Source organism: Eleginops maclovinus, chromosome 11 (genome assembly GCF_036324505.1).
Source record: "Eleginops maclovinus isolate JMC-PN-2008 ecotype Puerto Natales chromosome 11, JC_Emac_rtc_rv5, whole genome shotgun sequence".
NCBI classification, from domain to species: domain Eukaryota; kingdom Metazoa; phylum Chordata; class Actinopteri; order Perciformes; family Eleginopidae; genus Eleginops; species Eleginops maclovinus.
Genome location: NC_086359.1, coordinates 10,847,490 through 10,863,102, shown reverse-complemented (window position 1 = coordinate 10,863,102; position 15,613 = coordinate 10,847,490). Strand labels below are relative to the sequence as shown.

General features: G+C 41.0%; 1 protein-coding gene across 3 annotated transcripts; it reads left to right on the top strand.

Moving 5' to 3' along the window:
* The first annotated feature begins 357 nt into the window (after positions 1-357).
* On the top strand, positions 358-15,011 carry slc7a3a (solute carrier family 7 member 3a). Of its 3 annotated transcripts, none has more exons than XM_063895217.1 (12): positions 358-448; positions 7,474-8,106; positions 8,281-8,442; positions 9,099-9,282; positions 9,381-9,496; positions 9,908-10,130; positions 10,534-10,673; positions 11,042-11,144; positions 11,361-11,590; positions 11,778-11,944; positions 12,080-12,188; positions 12,286-15,011. In XM_063895217.1, exons 2-12 carry the CDS (start codon positions 7,740-7,742, stop codon positions 12,438-12,440), a joined length of 1,956 nt encoding a protein of 651 aa, XP_063751287.1. In that variant the 5' UTR covers positions 358-448; positions 7,474-7,739; the 3' UTR covers positions 12,441-15,011. The 3 variants fall into 3 exon arrangements, with proteins under 3 accessions (XP_063751287.1, XP_063751289.1, XP_063751288.1); XM_063895219.1 differs by lacking the exon at positions 358-448 and adding an exon at positions 1,352-1,375; XM_063895218.1 differs by lacking the exon at positions 358-448 and adding an exon at positions 7,145-7,318.
* The last annotated feature ends 602 nt before the right edge of the window (positions 15,012-15,613 follow it).

Sequence of the window (15,613 nt, the reverse complement as noted above, 5' to 3'; positions counted from 1 at the left end):
GTCAGTGAGTGCAAATGGACATGAAAGAAATAGTTTGGTTTTTCCCTCCTTTTTAAAAAATCTGTAGAACAAAGCGAGTGTAACCTAAACATAGCAGCGCTCGCTTTGTTGGTTTCCATATATGGGCTTTCCTACTACGGAGAAGCACACTCACTCTCTCCGTGCTAATTCTCTCTATTTTAAACCCCTCTCTTTCTACTTTTCCTCTTTTTCTTAGTTTTTAAGCGATCTACACATTGACCAGAGCAGCACTGTTATCCTAAAATGGCAAAGTATTGTTGCGTCTGTGTTTTAATTCATGAAATTAAAGCCCCGCCTCTTTCGTAATTGCGTCATTGTGTACACACCCCCGTAGGATAGAAACTACACACACTCAACCGAGCGGGATATTTCATCAGCGACCACGGAAATAGCGCCGTTAAACACCAACAACCAGAAGATAATAAAGGTAATACCCTTCGTCATATAAATGTCATATAAACATTGTATTATCAAGCCGATTTGTCTTGTAACGACCGCTATTATTGTTTAATGTACATCATGAAGTGGTAGGGTGGCCAGACGTCCGGCTTCCGCAGCATCAAGCCGGACGAAGGAGGACAAATACGCGTCCGGCTTGACGCCGGACAGGGCATTGAAAAGCCGGACGTCTGGCCACCCTACCTGGTCCCCCTATGAAGTGGACTGATGCAATCCTGTTCAGTGGTATTGGCGCTCTAATGTTTACAAATCTCACTACGCGCTTCCTCTTCTGTTTGTTATGTTGAAAAATACAATACCAAGGTTTCTAACAAAGATGTAGACACAAATGATCCGTTTTATTCAAAGTATTTGTAATTTAATCGGCAGCTGTTGAGTCAGATGCGAAAACGGGAAACTAAAGTCGACTAATAATTTGGGTATTTCATGTAAGGAGTGTCCGCTGTCGGGATTTTATTTGTATTTTCAGATTTGAAACTAATCACAGGACCCAACACGTTTTCGTGTTTCCACTCCGTGTTTTCATTCATTGTTTTGGCCGGCGAGTCCATTCGCGCGGCCAAGGCGTGGGTTTTAACGTAGCTGCGTTCAAAGACAACCAAATACTCGAATTCCATAAGCCCTATATAATATCCTTTCGTAAAACAGTCCAAGGTCCTAGATTTTACTCTGAACTTTCACACAATATTTACTCATCACCGTTACATTTAATGTAATCTAACTATACATATTGCCCGATAAATATGTACACACGTACAAAGGTTAGTTACGATGTCCCTGTGATCTTTGAAGGCAACATTTGCAGCACACTAGAACTCGAGCCACGTAGCTAGCTTGTGTTTCAGTCCCTGACAGATGGACAGCTGAACATCGTCCACTATAATAAACTCTGTCCGTAAGTAAAGCTATTTTAAGTGCGAATGAATGTATTGATGCTCAACAATCGCGATTTGACGTAACAATAATTATATTTACGGTTTCTTTGATGCTCAGCAGCACGTTGTCTGAGTCCAGGGTGTTACCATGCTTGCGTTGCATCAGCCGATTTAAAGACACCCTGCAATTAAAATGTAATTTAATAATAGTGGTGGAGCAAACAAGAGTCATGTAAGGATGTGTCATTTAATACAAACCTGCCTGGCTGTGGTCAGGTGGTTTGGTGGAGGATGTTAGACTAACCTTGTAGCCACTTTACTTTCTTCCAATCTAGGCTTGATAACACCGTTATCAAAGCCCAGTTTAGCAAAAGACACCCCCTCAAACGCTAGTCCAAATACCTAATTTGCCAGGTTTTGTCATTGCGTGTCTTTGCTGTTGTAATTTCTTTATAATTGGCAAGTGAAAGTCCAAAATATTCAATGTAGTTCACATGTTGCTACATGTCATAGTGTTTCTATTCGTCAACCAGAAGTGACAGTAGAAAATAGAACTGCCGAAACATCTTAGCATAGCATAATTAAATCCAATTAAACCCTGTTCAAAATGTTTCAGAGGTGGTGATGCAATGGCATGGCTGTTTGCACCACCTCCTCACCACCCTACACCTCGGTATCCGGTCAAGGGTACATTTTGGCATCAACCAGCACAAAGTCAAAATGTTGACTTTGTTTGGTTAAATGCATGCATATCGTTTAAAGATTTAAGTTGTATGAGAAGCTGGGAAATGTGGCAGCCTAGTTCCTAATTAACCAGAGCATAATTAATTACTTTGAGTGAATCATACATGGACTGTCCAATTTTTCTGCATACCTCGCTTTATATTTTCTGACATGACATGACAGCTATAACTTGGCATGTGTACATATCAGGCTGATTGGTTATCCATTCTCATAATGTGAAGATATGTACTTTATGGTGTTGGCTTTGACCATGGGAAAGTGAACAGATCCTTATGTTGTCACATTCCATCTCGCAGCACAGAGCCGTTTTTGGCTGCTGGTTTTCGGCCAGGTGACTTAAAGGGTCGTTCAGTTCAATCTCAGCGGTCGGTCTCAACCCACATACTTTAGTTCACACACAAACACAGCCTTTATGTGAAACTAACGTGTAACTTATACATACAAACATACACTTCTGGCTCAAAAGAAGTACTGTTTATAACTTCAAACACCTGGAAAACCATTGTTTCTCTGTGTGATTCTCGAAGAATGGTTTGCCGACTCTGTCCAGGCAGTCGTGGTACGATGTACCTTCCAGGGTTATGCAAGGTCACATACGGCCGTTGGATGTCAGCCCTGCAGAGTACTGAACATGGTGTTCCCTTTGTTCATCTGCTTGCACAACAAATAACGGTACAACTATGCTGTCATTAGGACTATTAGGGAAAAGGGCTAGACTAATACAAGATTAATACAGTGGGCTTTAAGACTATATTCCATGCACATATTGAGAAGTATACATATAAATAAAGAACAACCTGATATCCCTTTTTAGACGAAGGGTTTCAGTTTTAATGTCGTTTTAAAAAAAACATAATTGAAAAAGAAACTACATTTATTGCAGTTTTTGGAATAATATCAGGATTGTAAGATGCAGAATTTAAAATGAACTTAGCTTCACTTTTTTGTTTTTAATGTGTTAGTGTAGTTTGCAATGTATAATTTGATTTTTAACAATTCTACTATGATATAGTAGAAATATCATTGCCTGTTTGGTAATATAACCACAGAGCTCTGTTGTTGTTGTCTAAGGTGGCAGTCAAAACAATGCCATGCGTTGTTTGTGTCGGTAGTATGAAGCAGCAACAGGCTATAAGGAGGTTAGAAGGTTTGTTTCTTCTCAGAATAATCCTCTTAGAGTGTGTGCCAGCAGTTTCAGCAATGCTAAGTCTAGTAACAGGCCCGTTATCCCAGAATCCAACTGTAACGGAAACACGGTTGGTCTTCCAACATAAAAAGCCTTTACTTGTCTCTTAAAAAAAACACTTGAAGTTACTCTGGTTGTGGTGATGCTGAATAAAGTACATACAACCAACAAAATACACGGAAACAAAAAAGCATTAATGAACTTGTCAACACTTAATATTTTTTTCTAAAGTCAAGTGTATTCATTTGAGACCAAGATCAGAAAATGGCTTCGGGAAGAACCTCGCCTTTTCATGTGGGTGTGTGTGGGTTGTTACGTAGTGGAGCTTACACGCCGCACATTCACAGGGACACCTCCGTGCAACCTGGCATACAGTAAATCTGCCCCACTTACGTAAACAGACAACCTCGTGAAAACCACAAGGAAAAGATTAGCAGCTACAGTAGGTGACCCGGTGTGGGTTCGGCATTTGAAAGCTCAAAAGAACAAATGATGTAGGAAGAAAAATGCTCCCTATCCTCAAAATTAAATATTTTTGCTCCTGTGTTAAGTTGCTTGATCGTTTTGACAGCTTTGCAGTTTGCACGGTTTCATCAAAGCGTTTTGTTCTTCTGCTTAGCGAAGGTGTGCTGTGTTGGTTTCGAACCCCCGAGGAGATCACAGCCGGCTGGGCACAGTGCTAAAGTAATACATGTTTATTGACCCAACATTGACATTGTCAGACCTCAGTTCCTGGTGTGTGTGTGGAAAATGCTACTGGAATGTCACACCAAGTGGGGAGTGGGAGAATATCCTCCATTTACCAGCTTCCCATCAGTCTTCAGAGGACTGAGTGTTTATTGTTGGGTGCTCTCTGTGTTGTTTGTATTTCATTGTTTGACAGAGTTGGGCTTTTTTTACTTCAACTGTACTGGGCAGGATATTCTCTTTTGAATTGGTTAGACTAAAAGATCTTTGATAAATAGGTGATGTTGTTTTTATGGTATTAATAGAATATTGTCATTGTACTAAAACATTGTGAGAGCTTTGATCCTGTGTGCTATGAGAAAGAAAAGGCCAAGATTAGGCCATAACATAATGTACAGCCAAATTACTTTTTTGCCCTAACCTTTTAAAATGGTCTAACATACTGTATTACTGTAAATGAAGAATTGTGAACTTTGTGAGGATGTGGGTGGCGCTTGGCCCATTTTTGCATTTCCGTTGAATTTTTATACTGTGGGATTCCGTAGAAATATAGATGGTTAGAAACCCAGACGTTCACTTTTGTTTTGCATATTTCTCAGCTATGCATATGATCGAACAAATATCTAGTTTTTGTAGTCCTTCATCTACTTGCATAACTTTTCACGGCACTGTTTGGTTGTCATGTGTATCCAGCCATTCTTAAACGCTGAAATATTATCTCATACACATTGTTGTTTCTCACACCTGAGTCATGCTCCATCCAAAAAACAAATCGGCTTCAGATTGATGAATGCGTTATGTTTTTCAATTAGACAAGTATGTGTTCTGCTAGGACCAGAACTTTAAATTAGGTTTTCATTGGACATTCAATCATTGGAAGTCAGAAAAAAACCTTGATAGCACAACCAAAAATATACTACGTGTAAATCTCTCTGCGCTCTTTGAGTGACTATCTTTATTTTAACACTTTTAATACACGTGAAAAGGCTTTTTGTGCCTAACCTGTGAATCAGGTAGACCGCTGTGCTAGATCACGGTCTGGTTTTTGTTGCGGGGCTAGTGTTTCACTTCTCCTCTTTGCTGCCTGACCGGTGAGGTGACTGATGAGCCTGAAATGTCTGTTCGCCTTCTCAGCACTCGCACCATGGAGTCAGATGTCACGGCATTAATAGCCTCAGAATCGGTGCAGCGTTGGCTCTGCGCCGCTTCCTACCTTTCATGTCGACTGAAATTCAAGGTACTAGAGCTAGACTTGTTCGAATGTCTCAAAGTGTAATGAAGCATAAACTACTATGTTTTTTTCCCCTGTAAATTGCTCCAAATCAAAAGATTAATCAGGTATGTCTTTAATCCCTGAGAGCTGAGTTCAGCCCTTTTATCGCTTCACTGCCGATCCCTTTGGATAGTTCCCGGTTCAGGACAGTGGAAGTTTTCCCCTGATACAAAAAAAAGTTGTTAATGTCAGTGCTAGTTGTAGTAGTTGTAAAAGAAGTGTAGTAATTGCAGTTAGATAAACTTGGCCCTGCCCTTGACTTGGGAAACATTGTTTGCGAAGACTTGTATGTGCAAGTGTGTTTTATTTGCGTTTACCCATAAACTCAATGGACCTGTAATGCTAATAAAAGTCAACTCGGCGGGAAGCGATGACGTGCTTTAATCAAGGCAAATGTCTGATTGTTAGTGACGGACATTCTCACACTCTCATTCACACACACTTGATGTGTTAAAGCTTCGTTCACAACATAGAACTGTGGCTCCTCATGGACATCGGAAAGTCCAAAAGTTATCAAGCCAACTTTATTTGGTGATGGTGAAATGAAAAACAAACAGCATGGTGGGTCTTTGCTCCTGCTTTCTAGAAATACAGATAATAGAGAAGTATGTAATCTACAATATTTTGAGACTTGTTTAATGTAAATGAGTCTCTCAGCAGGAGCAGCTGCGTGTACAATCTTTTTTAAATGATTCATCAAGAAATGTAGTTGAACGTCGAAGCAAACTATTAGATTGCTGGAACTGGTATGTAACATACCTCTGCAGGGTGTGATTTGTCGACTGCTAATTTACGTCATACCTGTCTTATTGTCATCTCCAAAGACAAACAGAAAACGTTGTATCTTATCTGCTCAGATGAGCTGTGCTCAGTGTCCTTGACCTGCTATGAATTGTGCGTATGTGTGGTGTGTTTTGCAGAATCTGATGTAATCATTATCATTCAACCTTTCCTAAGCTTGAAACAATCATTACTCCTGACATAAAGTGTGATGCTGTTGTCCTTGAGGATGTTTTTTGTTTTTTTTAATGATTGCAGCAACATTTTTGTGCTCTGCGTTTCAAATAGGATCGTTTATCACACTGGAGTGAATTGTTGAACACACTTTGGTTCAAGTAATGGACTCTTCAGAGCAGTTCCACATTTTGCTATTAGTCGAATAAGATTTCTTAAGTCACCTTGTTTATTATTAGTTTTCTTTTTGTATGTAATATGACTATTTTCCAAGAAGTTTAAATCATATAGCAGTGTTTATCAACCAAACATTTCTTGGGACCATTATTAATAAACCTGTTGATTTTGTCATATAAAGTCATTAACGCACTACAGTACTAATTTGATTTCAAGGGTAAATTGTGAGTCAAATATCTTGTAACTGAATTCAGCAGTTTAAAAAACATTTTTTATAGGGTAAGGTTCAGTTGAGTGTGTTTTATCTGTATATCAACCTTCTGCCAGCAGCTGGTTCAACTTATCAAACAGCTGGTTCACGCTGTCCTCCTCTCCCTTGTTGATATTAGCTTGCAGAATTCAACCATATCATCTCTTCACAGCCCTGGCTTTCCCAGGCTTCTCTTTATCAGCCTCTTTCTGCTGAAAAAACATATCAAAAGAAGCTGCGGGCCCTTTCTCGCAGTAAGGGTGTGGTGAGGAATTAGGCTAGGTGCTCTTGTGTTTTCATATGTGTGTGTGTGCTATGGCCGGTTTATTTGTTAAGGCAGAGTTAAGTGCTGGATAGCAGTAGGTTTACTTTTGTCTTCATGAGGTGTCTTTGTGCCCTACTGCGTCTCATGATGTGTTACTACAGTATGTGGTAAGAGTTGGAGGTGTGAATTCCTGGAAGTTGCGTAACTGGTATTTATACAGGTTCTCGTGTAGTGAAATTTCTTTTCTTTCCATTGTCTCACCAAAGCGGCTGACAGACCATCTCTTGGAACGAGTGGAATATTCTAGGAAAGTTTCCAACATCACGGATGCTACCTGAGTTCTCTAATCCCTACATAAACCAACGTGACACCCTATGTTACAAAAATGTCAACTTGGGACCGGAGAGATTTTCTTTGTAGCATTAAGGTTTTCTTTACTCTCTTTGCCTGTATTTGAAATATTTTCCTGGAAAAATGTTTGACTATAATCACAGGACACAGGGCCGTGTGCATACAAGCTTTGGCAATATCTGAATAGTTCCTTTTTTTGAGATTTTGTTTTCTTCTTATGTTATTCTACAGGGCCTAATCTGCTGCTGCGAAGCACTGTAACCACTGGCCTGCCAGTTCCTGTTCTGTGTGCTTGAGGGACTCTTTCCGAAATCATATCAACAACATTAAAGGACCAATAATAAGCAAGTACTTGGTTAACCTACCCGTCTGCTCAAGTACTTCTACCCACAGACCAGTCGCACGTGTGCTGTTTAGGCTGTGTCAATCACACACGCCCACACTCAAAGAATTTAAAACACACAGCCCGCTCCAGCACCCACACAGTCACAGCAAATATGGCCCACAAGCTGGCCACCTTTGGCAAAATCCTGCTGCGTCGCCGGGCATTGGACTGCTCCGGTGAAGAGACCAGATTCGCCCGCTGCCTATCCACCCTGGACCTCATCGCCTTGGGGGTCGGCTCCACCCTCGGCGCTGGTGTCTACGTCCTCGCCGGTGAGGTTGCCCGAGAAAAGGCGGGACCGGCCATTGTCCTCTGCTTCCTCATCGCTGCTCTGTCCTCCATGTTGGCCGGCCTGTGCTATGCTGAGTTTGGCGCCCGTGTCCCCAAAACAGGCTCTGCGTACCTTTACAGCTACGTGACAGTGGGAGAAATCTGGGCCTTCATCACAGGGTGGAACCTCATCCTCTCCTATGTGATAGGTGAGCTTTCTAAGGTTTCAGTGGAGTTGTTCCAGTGCATTAATGTTGTGCTTCCGGATGCATTTTTAAGTCTGCTACAATCCCAAGCAAGAATACAGAGTACAACGTAAAGGATGAGTCACTTTCAGACACCGCGTTGTTGAGGTATTCAAATTCTTCCGTCCTCTCTTTTAGGTACGGCCAGTGTGGCCAGGGCGTGGAGCTCAACATTTGATAGCTTGGTTGAGCAAAAGATCTCTGGCTTCTTCAAAGCTTCCATGACTATGAAGGTGCCAGGCAATGTGCTGGCAGATTACCCGGACCTGTTCGCCCTCATCCTGGTCCTGCTGCTCTCTGGTGAGTTACCCCATCATCGTCGTCATCATCATCATGACTTTCAGTGGTTCCCAACCTCAGGATCTCCTCTGGAGGCACAGGATAAATATGAGAAAGTGCAAGATGATTGTCTTGAAAAATATAATATATTAGGTCATCAAGAATATCATAAAAAAAGTTAAACTATGTAGGCCACGACAATCAAATAAAAAGTCCTAGTTTAATTTAGTATGCCTTCAAAAAAAATCCAAATTCATAGTACGTCATAAAAAGTCATAGCATAGTATGACTTTTTATGACTATTGTATTGACAGCCACATCTTTTTGTGTAAAATACTAAAGAACTATTTCATTTTTCAATGAATCAACCTAAGGAAGAAACCTCCATCTTCGGTTGAGCTTACAAGGCCGCAAAACATTTGAGATAAACATTACTTAAGCTTTGTAAATAATAAGCATTGTATTAAAAACATTACATAACAGCCAAAACAGAATGGTCAAACTAATATTGCCGCAAGTTGCATGCCAGTAGAGTGGTGGTGTTGCTGACTGATGGTGTGTTTGACGTTATGAAGCATCCACACCTCCACCCACATAGCAGGACATGTTGTTAGTGGTGCTGAAATGTGAAATCTTCTTGTCTCTGTTACATCCCTCTCTTCTATTCTTGCTTTCAGGACTTCTGGCCTTCGGTGTGAACGAGTCTGCTCTGGTGAATAAGATCTTCACGGGCGTCAATCTGGTGGTCCTGGGCTTCGTTATCATCTCCGGCTTTGTTAAGGGGGACTCGGCCAACTGGAACCTGACGGAGGAAGACTACGTCAGCTACATAAACAGCTCCAACAGCACTCAGACTCTCAAGTCAGTATTTCAAGCAGCCAGCAAATGTTTTTTTTTTCTTCAAAGTTTTATATGTTTTTGATAGCTAAACTTTGTGACTCTCTTCTTCTGTGACTCAGAGTTGATGAGGAGTTCGGCGTGGGCGGCTTTGCTCCGTTTGGTCTGACTGGAGTCCTGTCTGGTGCCGCCACCTGCTTCTACGCCTTTGTGGGCTTTGACTGCATTGCAACAACTAGTGAGTTCCTTTGAATATTTCCATAAAAGGCCATGTAGCGAAGCAGCCTCACCAAAATTGTTTCATAAACAGATATAAAAATGCTTACCTGGTATTGAAGTGGTTTGTCAACTTGTGGACCCTATGGTATCACAGACCTGAAGTTAAACTGCTGATGATAATGAGTTTTGATTCGTTATTAGACAAGTACAGTTGTCTATGAAACTTTTTCCACCTCAACACACCATATACATCAAGATAAATTCCTTGTAAGACCTACTCAGCAAGGAACCTGTTTCTGATTTCTGGAGAGCTATTAACATTATGTGAAAAACATAATAAATCTCACCTGTTGTTAAACATGATAGATTGCCTTTGCTTCTTTTGATATGCAAACCCTTTCCTCATCTTACAAATCTCCCCTGTCCTCAGGCGAAGAGGCAAAGAACCCGATGCGCTCCATTCCTGTTGGCATCGTGGCCTCGCTGCTGATCTGTTTCTTCGCTTACTTCGGTGTGTCCGCCGCTCTGACGCTCATGATGCCGTACTACCAGCTGAACAGACAGAGTCCTCTACCCGAGGCCTTCAGCTACGTCGGCTGGTCTCCCGCCAGATACATCGTGGCTGTGGGCTCCCTCTGCGCTCTGTCCACCAGGTGAGGAGCCACACTGTATTCTTGCCTTATGTTGTAAAAGTAAACCAAGTCCTAGTATTATACATATCATAAATGTATTATTAAATAAGCGATACTATGTGTGCCAGAAAATCATATAAAAAGTCATAGTATAGTATTTCATAAGAAAGCCAGTCAAGTTTTTTTGTGTAATATACTAAACAGATATTACATTTTTGAAAGAAACATCCATCTTTTGTTTGGCTTGCAAGACATCATGAATCTGAAATAAACATTACTCGATGGCTTCTATGGGTTTAATTACTGCAGTTATTCCTAGTCATTATTAGCATTGTATTAAAAACATTACATAACACAACATGGTATTTATTTTGTACTGTAAAGCTTTTAAACCTTTAAGTTTAATGCTTTCTATTTTTCTCAGTCTCCTAGGCTCTATGTTCCCGATGCCCCGCGTGATTTACGCCATGGCGGAGGACGGCCTGCTGTTCCGTATTTTATCCAGGATGAACGAACGCACAAAGACGCCTCTCCTGGCTACCATCGCTTCTGGTGTTGTTGCAGGTACACTCGCTGCCTCTGTCTGTGTGCATGTTTATCTTTGCCTGTGTAATTTCTTATCATGTTTGTTCATTGCTTGGGACCAGCAGATTGTCTTTGCTGTGTCTATCCTGTGCTGTCAAGTCGGGAGCTGATGTTTATAGTTGTCTGGAGTCTCAGCTCTGTCTCCTGCCTCAGCTCTATCTAGAAGCCTGACGCACTGGGTATATGTTAGGAATCAATAACTCTTAGAAAAGTCTGCATTACGGAAGCTAAGGTTTTTTTTCCTCCATTGTACACAGTCCAAGCCATCAAAGCATTTGTTTTTGATGTTACAGAGAGGTGTTACAGTGTACATTTTCTAAGAAATCTCTTTTTACTCCTCATTACAGCTCTGATGGCCTTCCTGTTTGACCTGGCAGCACTGGTGGACCTCATGTCTATTGGAACTCTGTTGGCGTACTCTTTAGTGGCCATCTGCGTCCTCATCCTCAGGTGCGCACATTTTTTATTTTATTAAAGCACAATTAAAGACTCCTGAAGTTGTATTCATGTGCCAAATACTCTCTAGCAGACATTGCAAATATAAAAAAGCCAGTTTAAAGGGATACCTGCATCACCATCTGTGCACAAATAAAGTTATTTTGTAAAAAAAAAGTTGAGGAATTTACATATATTTTAAGACGGCTCCTATTTTCCCTCCCTCTGCAGGTACCAGCCCGGCAGACTGAATTCCTCCAGCCAGACGGAGAAGCTGGTGGAGATGGTGGAAGGGGAGAAGGTGGCCGTGAGCGGAAGAGACAGTGGTGACGAGTATGGCATGGAGACGGAGGAGAAACCACTTCGGGAGACTTTCACCCTCAAGCTGCTCTTCTGCCCGAGCGGAAAGCTCCCAACGCAGACGTCCGGGAACATCGTATACGCCACCACTGCTACAATCTGTAAGTGTGTCTGGGAGGAATCTAAAGATGGCTGATAAATTAGCCTTTCACAGTAAATAGATAGCTATAGGATAATAAGCTCACCATCATAGTGAGTAAATTGTTGGGGGAAGCTAGGATTTTGTAATCACAAACGACAAAGCAGTAGCTGTAAATCTAACCTTGTTTCCTGCTTGTCTCTTTGCAGCCATTTTTATCACTGTACTCTGCGTTATCCTGGCTAACTGTCTCGGAGAGCTGCTGGCCGGACATGCAGCCGTCTTGGTGCCATGTGTCATCTTGACTTTACTCTGCGCAGTCTGTGTCGTCATCATCTGGAGGCAGCCCGAGAGCAAAGAGGCTCTCACCTTCAAGGTAACGACACACTTCTTAGTTAGGACCTGTTGTGTTAAAAAAAAAAGAGATTTCTCTGTTTTGTTTTGGCATCATAAAACTCTACATATACTTTGGTACACATTGTCATGCTGACATTTTCCCTGTCCTCTGAAGGTCCCTCTGCTCCCCTGGTTGCCGCTGTTCAGTGTTTTCGTCAACATCTACCTCATGATGCAGCTGGACCAAGGAACATGGTTGCGCTTCGCCGTCTGGATGCTTATCGGTACATTTTAACATTGCTAATGGTGTTTTTCATTTCTATTGCTTCACTTTTTTGGGGCTGTTTTGTAACTTCCCGCTGCTTCTCTCCTCCTTTCCAGGTTTCGCCATCTATTTCTTCTATGGTATTAAGAACAGCAGCGAAGCAGCCAGAAGGGCGTCCCCACGCAAATACGAGCCCGCGCTGCAGACCAAGAGCCCTATCTACAAGGGTGCTCCCGACGACAGCGACGTGGAAGGAGGCAGCAGCCCATGATACTCACTGCCGTAGACCTGGGGGGTGTTGCCAGAGCATCTACACACGTTTTGGTAGCGAGGTTGAACTGGCAGCCAAATGCTGCGATGTAGGCGGCCTGGAGCACAGCCCTGGGTGTAAAGGGAGAAGAGGCAAGAAAGCGCCACACACACACATCTTACCTCTGACTCCGAGGCTGATTAACTTGATGGCTAGACACTGTGACAGCCACTCTGGCCCATGTGTCTGTTTCAATCTGTCTATTCGTACTTAGCCTTAGCCCACTGGGAGATATTTACCTTCCTATAACATGCTTTCGATGGACCTAACTAACAAAGTTTACTGCGGCGCACCTGAAGCCGTTAACTGGAAGAATCTTACATTTGAACTGTTTTCTTCTTCGCCACCACTCTGTTACTGATGCGCTATAGAGCCACTGGGCTACTAGAGCTGCTATCACTAAATGTTATGAGTTGAGCTAGTGCAGTTACAATCGTCAAGACACTTGGATCCGTTAGTTTCACCCCCACAATGTGCGAGAGCCTTTAGTACAGTTAGTGTCTAGTTTATTGTTCCTTTGTTCATTCCACCATCCTGGTTGTTTGTGTCTTAACAAGCCGGCACTGAGGCTTTACAGCGTCAGTGGGGTTAGCTCAGTCGCACAAAGACGATGTTGAATGTCATCACACTGTACGGTTCAGTGTCCAAGGCTGAAGTACACGCTTTACAGAGCACCCGCTCCCAGAGAACAGCCGTGCAGTGACTGTATACGGCACCTTTTTAAAGTCATATTAAATGAGTTGCTTATCTTAAAACATGTATTTCATATCTACTGTGTTTAAATGGTATTTTATGGCTTTCATTGTAACGTGATCCAGAAAAAACTAAAGGTTTTTTCGTTAAGATTTGTAATAGCCAAAAGGGCAACAAACTAATTTTCTACCCTTTTTAAAGGGCCATGACCTCCAGGAATTAAACTAAAATCTGCAAATCAAGTCACATGATTAAACCTCTGCTCTGCTGTCTGATATTAACTGAAGTGAAAACCACATCCATCTCCAAATCATGCTTTCATACATTTTTTTGCCAATATTTGGTTTGATATGGGTATGTTAATAATTTGCATGGCTGTACCCAGATATTTCCGCAGATCTGGGGAGGGTTGATCAGATTTGCACTTAATGAGGTCATTAATCCCATAAAAAATTCTCCTGACGGGCATTACATTTTAATTAATATAATCTGTCCACTTTTGGTTGATCTGGGAGCTGGGGATTACTTCTGAACAAGGGGGTCTGTTTTTCATCACCACTAAAATGTTGCATTCACTTTTTACTTGTGAGGAGACGCACAAAGGTTCTCGTTTAGTTTTAATTTGCACTAAATAAGAATTCAAGAGTTCCCATCCCTTTCATTGTATTCATCCGTGTTTTAATTTGAATACTTTATTAACTTCTACTGATAGTTCTGTTAATATTCAAATGTCTATAGTATTGTTTGTTTGGGATAGCTTTTCTTCTTTGTTTGGCCTTTCTCATATCCATCTCAATCAAATGGATATGCTTTTTAGATGTTAATGTATTTTGATTGTTACATGTACAGTTTTTAGCTGATATTTTTTTTAGTGTTTATTTGTTTCCGCTATTGTTGCAAATATCTGGCATCACCAACTGTTTTAATCCTAAATCTTTCAGACCAAATTAACTCGTTTTTGAAGTGAGCTTTCCGTTACAAATGACCACTAAAATTGGTCTCTAAATTGTGTAATATATATATAAAAAAGAAATGTTTGAACTCCAACCCTCTGGAGTCGTAATAACTTATTGTTTATAGTATTCTTTTTTGTTTTTCTAGTAAACTGCTTTACTGTATATTGTACAGTATTTGTTCAAAATTGTCTCTTTTTGTATGATTCTGTATATTATACAAACACACTGTTTTAACATATGACTTTCAGAATGATTTGGAAAGAATGTTTTATTTGTAAATGACACTAAATGCATTTCATTTCATAATTAATGCTGCGGAAATCCCTTTTTATTTAGATAAAAATGGTCCAGGTGGATACAATATTCAGGCATTTGTGTACATGTTGTCTGCAAACATCTTCACTGTTGTTGCTTATGAATTGCTCCCACCATTTTTAGATTTGTAAAAACATTCACATATCAAAGTTTGTGGAGAAGGGAGGTAAAGAGAAGGTAGATTTGGATTTAATTGGGACTCAATAACTTGCTGCCTAAAGAGCCATCCTTCTGCCTGAGAAAGACACAGGGGCTGGTGAAACAAAGAGTCCAGCTGTATCTCAGAAACTATTCAAATATTTAAATACTTTCACCGGAGACTTGAACTCCGCCTGCCACTGAGATCATTAAAGGTTATGTGGCTCCTCCTGTCACAGAGAGCTCTTCAAACTCAGCCCTCGTGCCTTTCCACAATTGATATCATCAGCTCCCCTCTTCATTGCTATATCATTAACAGTTATGATCTATTTTTCTCTTTGTTTTATATCCTGTACATATGGCTGTCATGTAAAAAAAAACAAGCTGTATTTTCAATGTTTTTTTTTAAATAAAATAATTCATGCTTATGGCGGATAGTCTGTGTTTTATCTCCCTTTTTTATTACTCAAGAAAACTGGAAACCTCAGAATGAGCTGCAGAGGATTGAAATACAACTTTGACTGGATTTCACCTGTGACTCCACTTAACTATTGGTTTGTTTAAAATGCACTCGGTAACAAAAGACTTCACCTTTCAGCTGTTTTACTAAATAACTCGCATGCATCCTGTAGCAAGACGCCCCAAAAAAGTTATTCTTATATTTATCTCCATACAATAATCATATACATCTTTATTCATTTAGGTAATGTTTTACTTTAATGTTACAAAAAGTACAGAATGTCTTGATACAGTGATACACACAACCTTTTGGCATGGTACAACCATCCTGTGTGCACCTCTCCCTCTGACAAAATGGCCAAACAGTCTAGTTTTACACTACATGCCTTCCTTCCTGTGTGAGGCCCTATTTAACATCTGCCTGGTCCACATTTGGTAACTGTGGTACCTACAGTTCTAAAAATTGCCCCTTCCCTCTGGGGTGTAGTTGTGACGCGAAGTGAAAGCTACATAGGCTACAAACATTAGAAAAGCAGTCTAATCCACTCTGCTCACCAAGGCAAAGTACAATTA

Excerpts from the sequence above, each read along its gene's own strand:
- slc7a3a (XM_063895217.1), top strand. The coding sequence starts at position 7,740 with ATGGCCCACAAGCTGGCCACCTTTGGCAAAATCCTGCTGCGTCGCCGG. Across the intron at positions 10,131-10,533 it reads CTCTGCGCTCTGTCCACCAG|TCTCCTAGGCTCTATGTTCC; the intron begins GTGAGGAGCCAC and ends TATTTTTCTCAG. Across the intron at positions 11,945-12,079 it reads AAGAGGCTCTCACCTTCAAG|GTCCCTCTGCTCCCCTGGTT; the intron begins GTAACGACACAC and ends TGTCCTCTGAAG.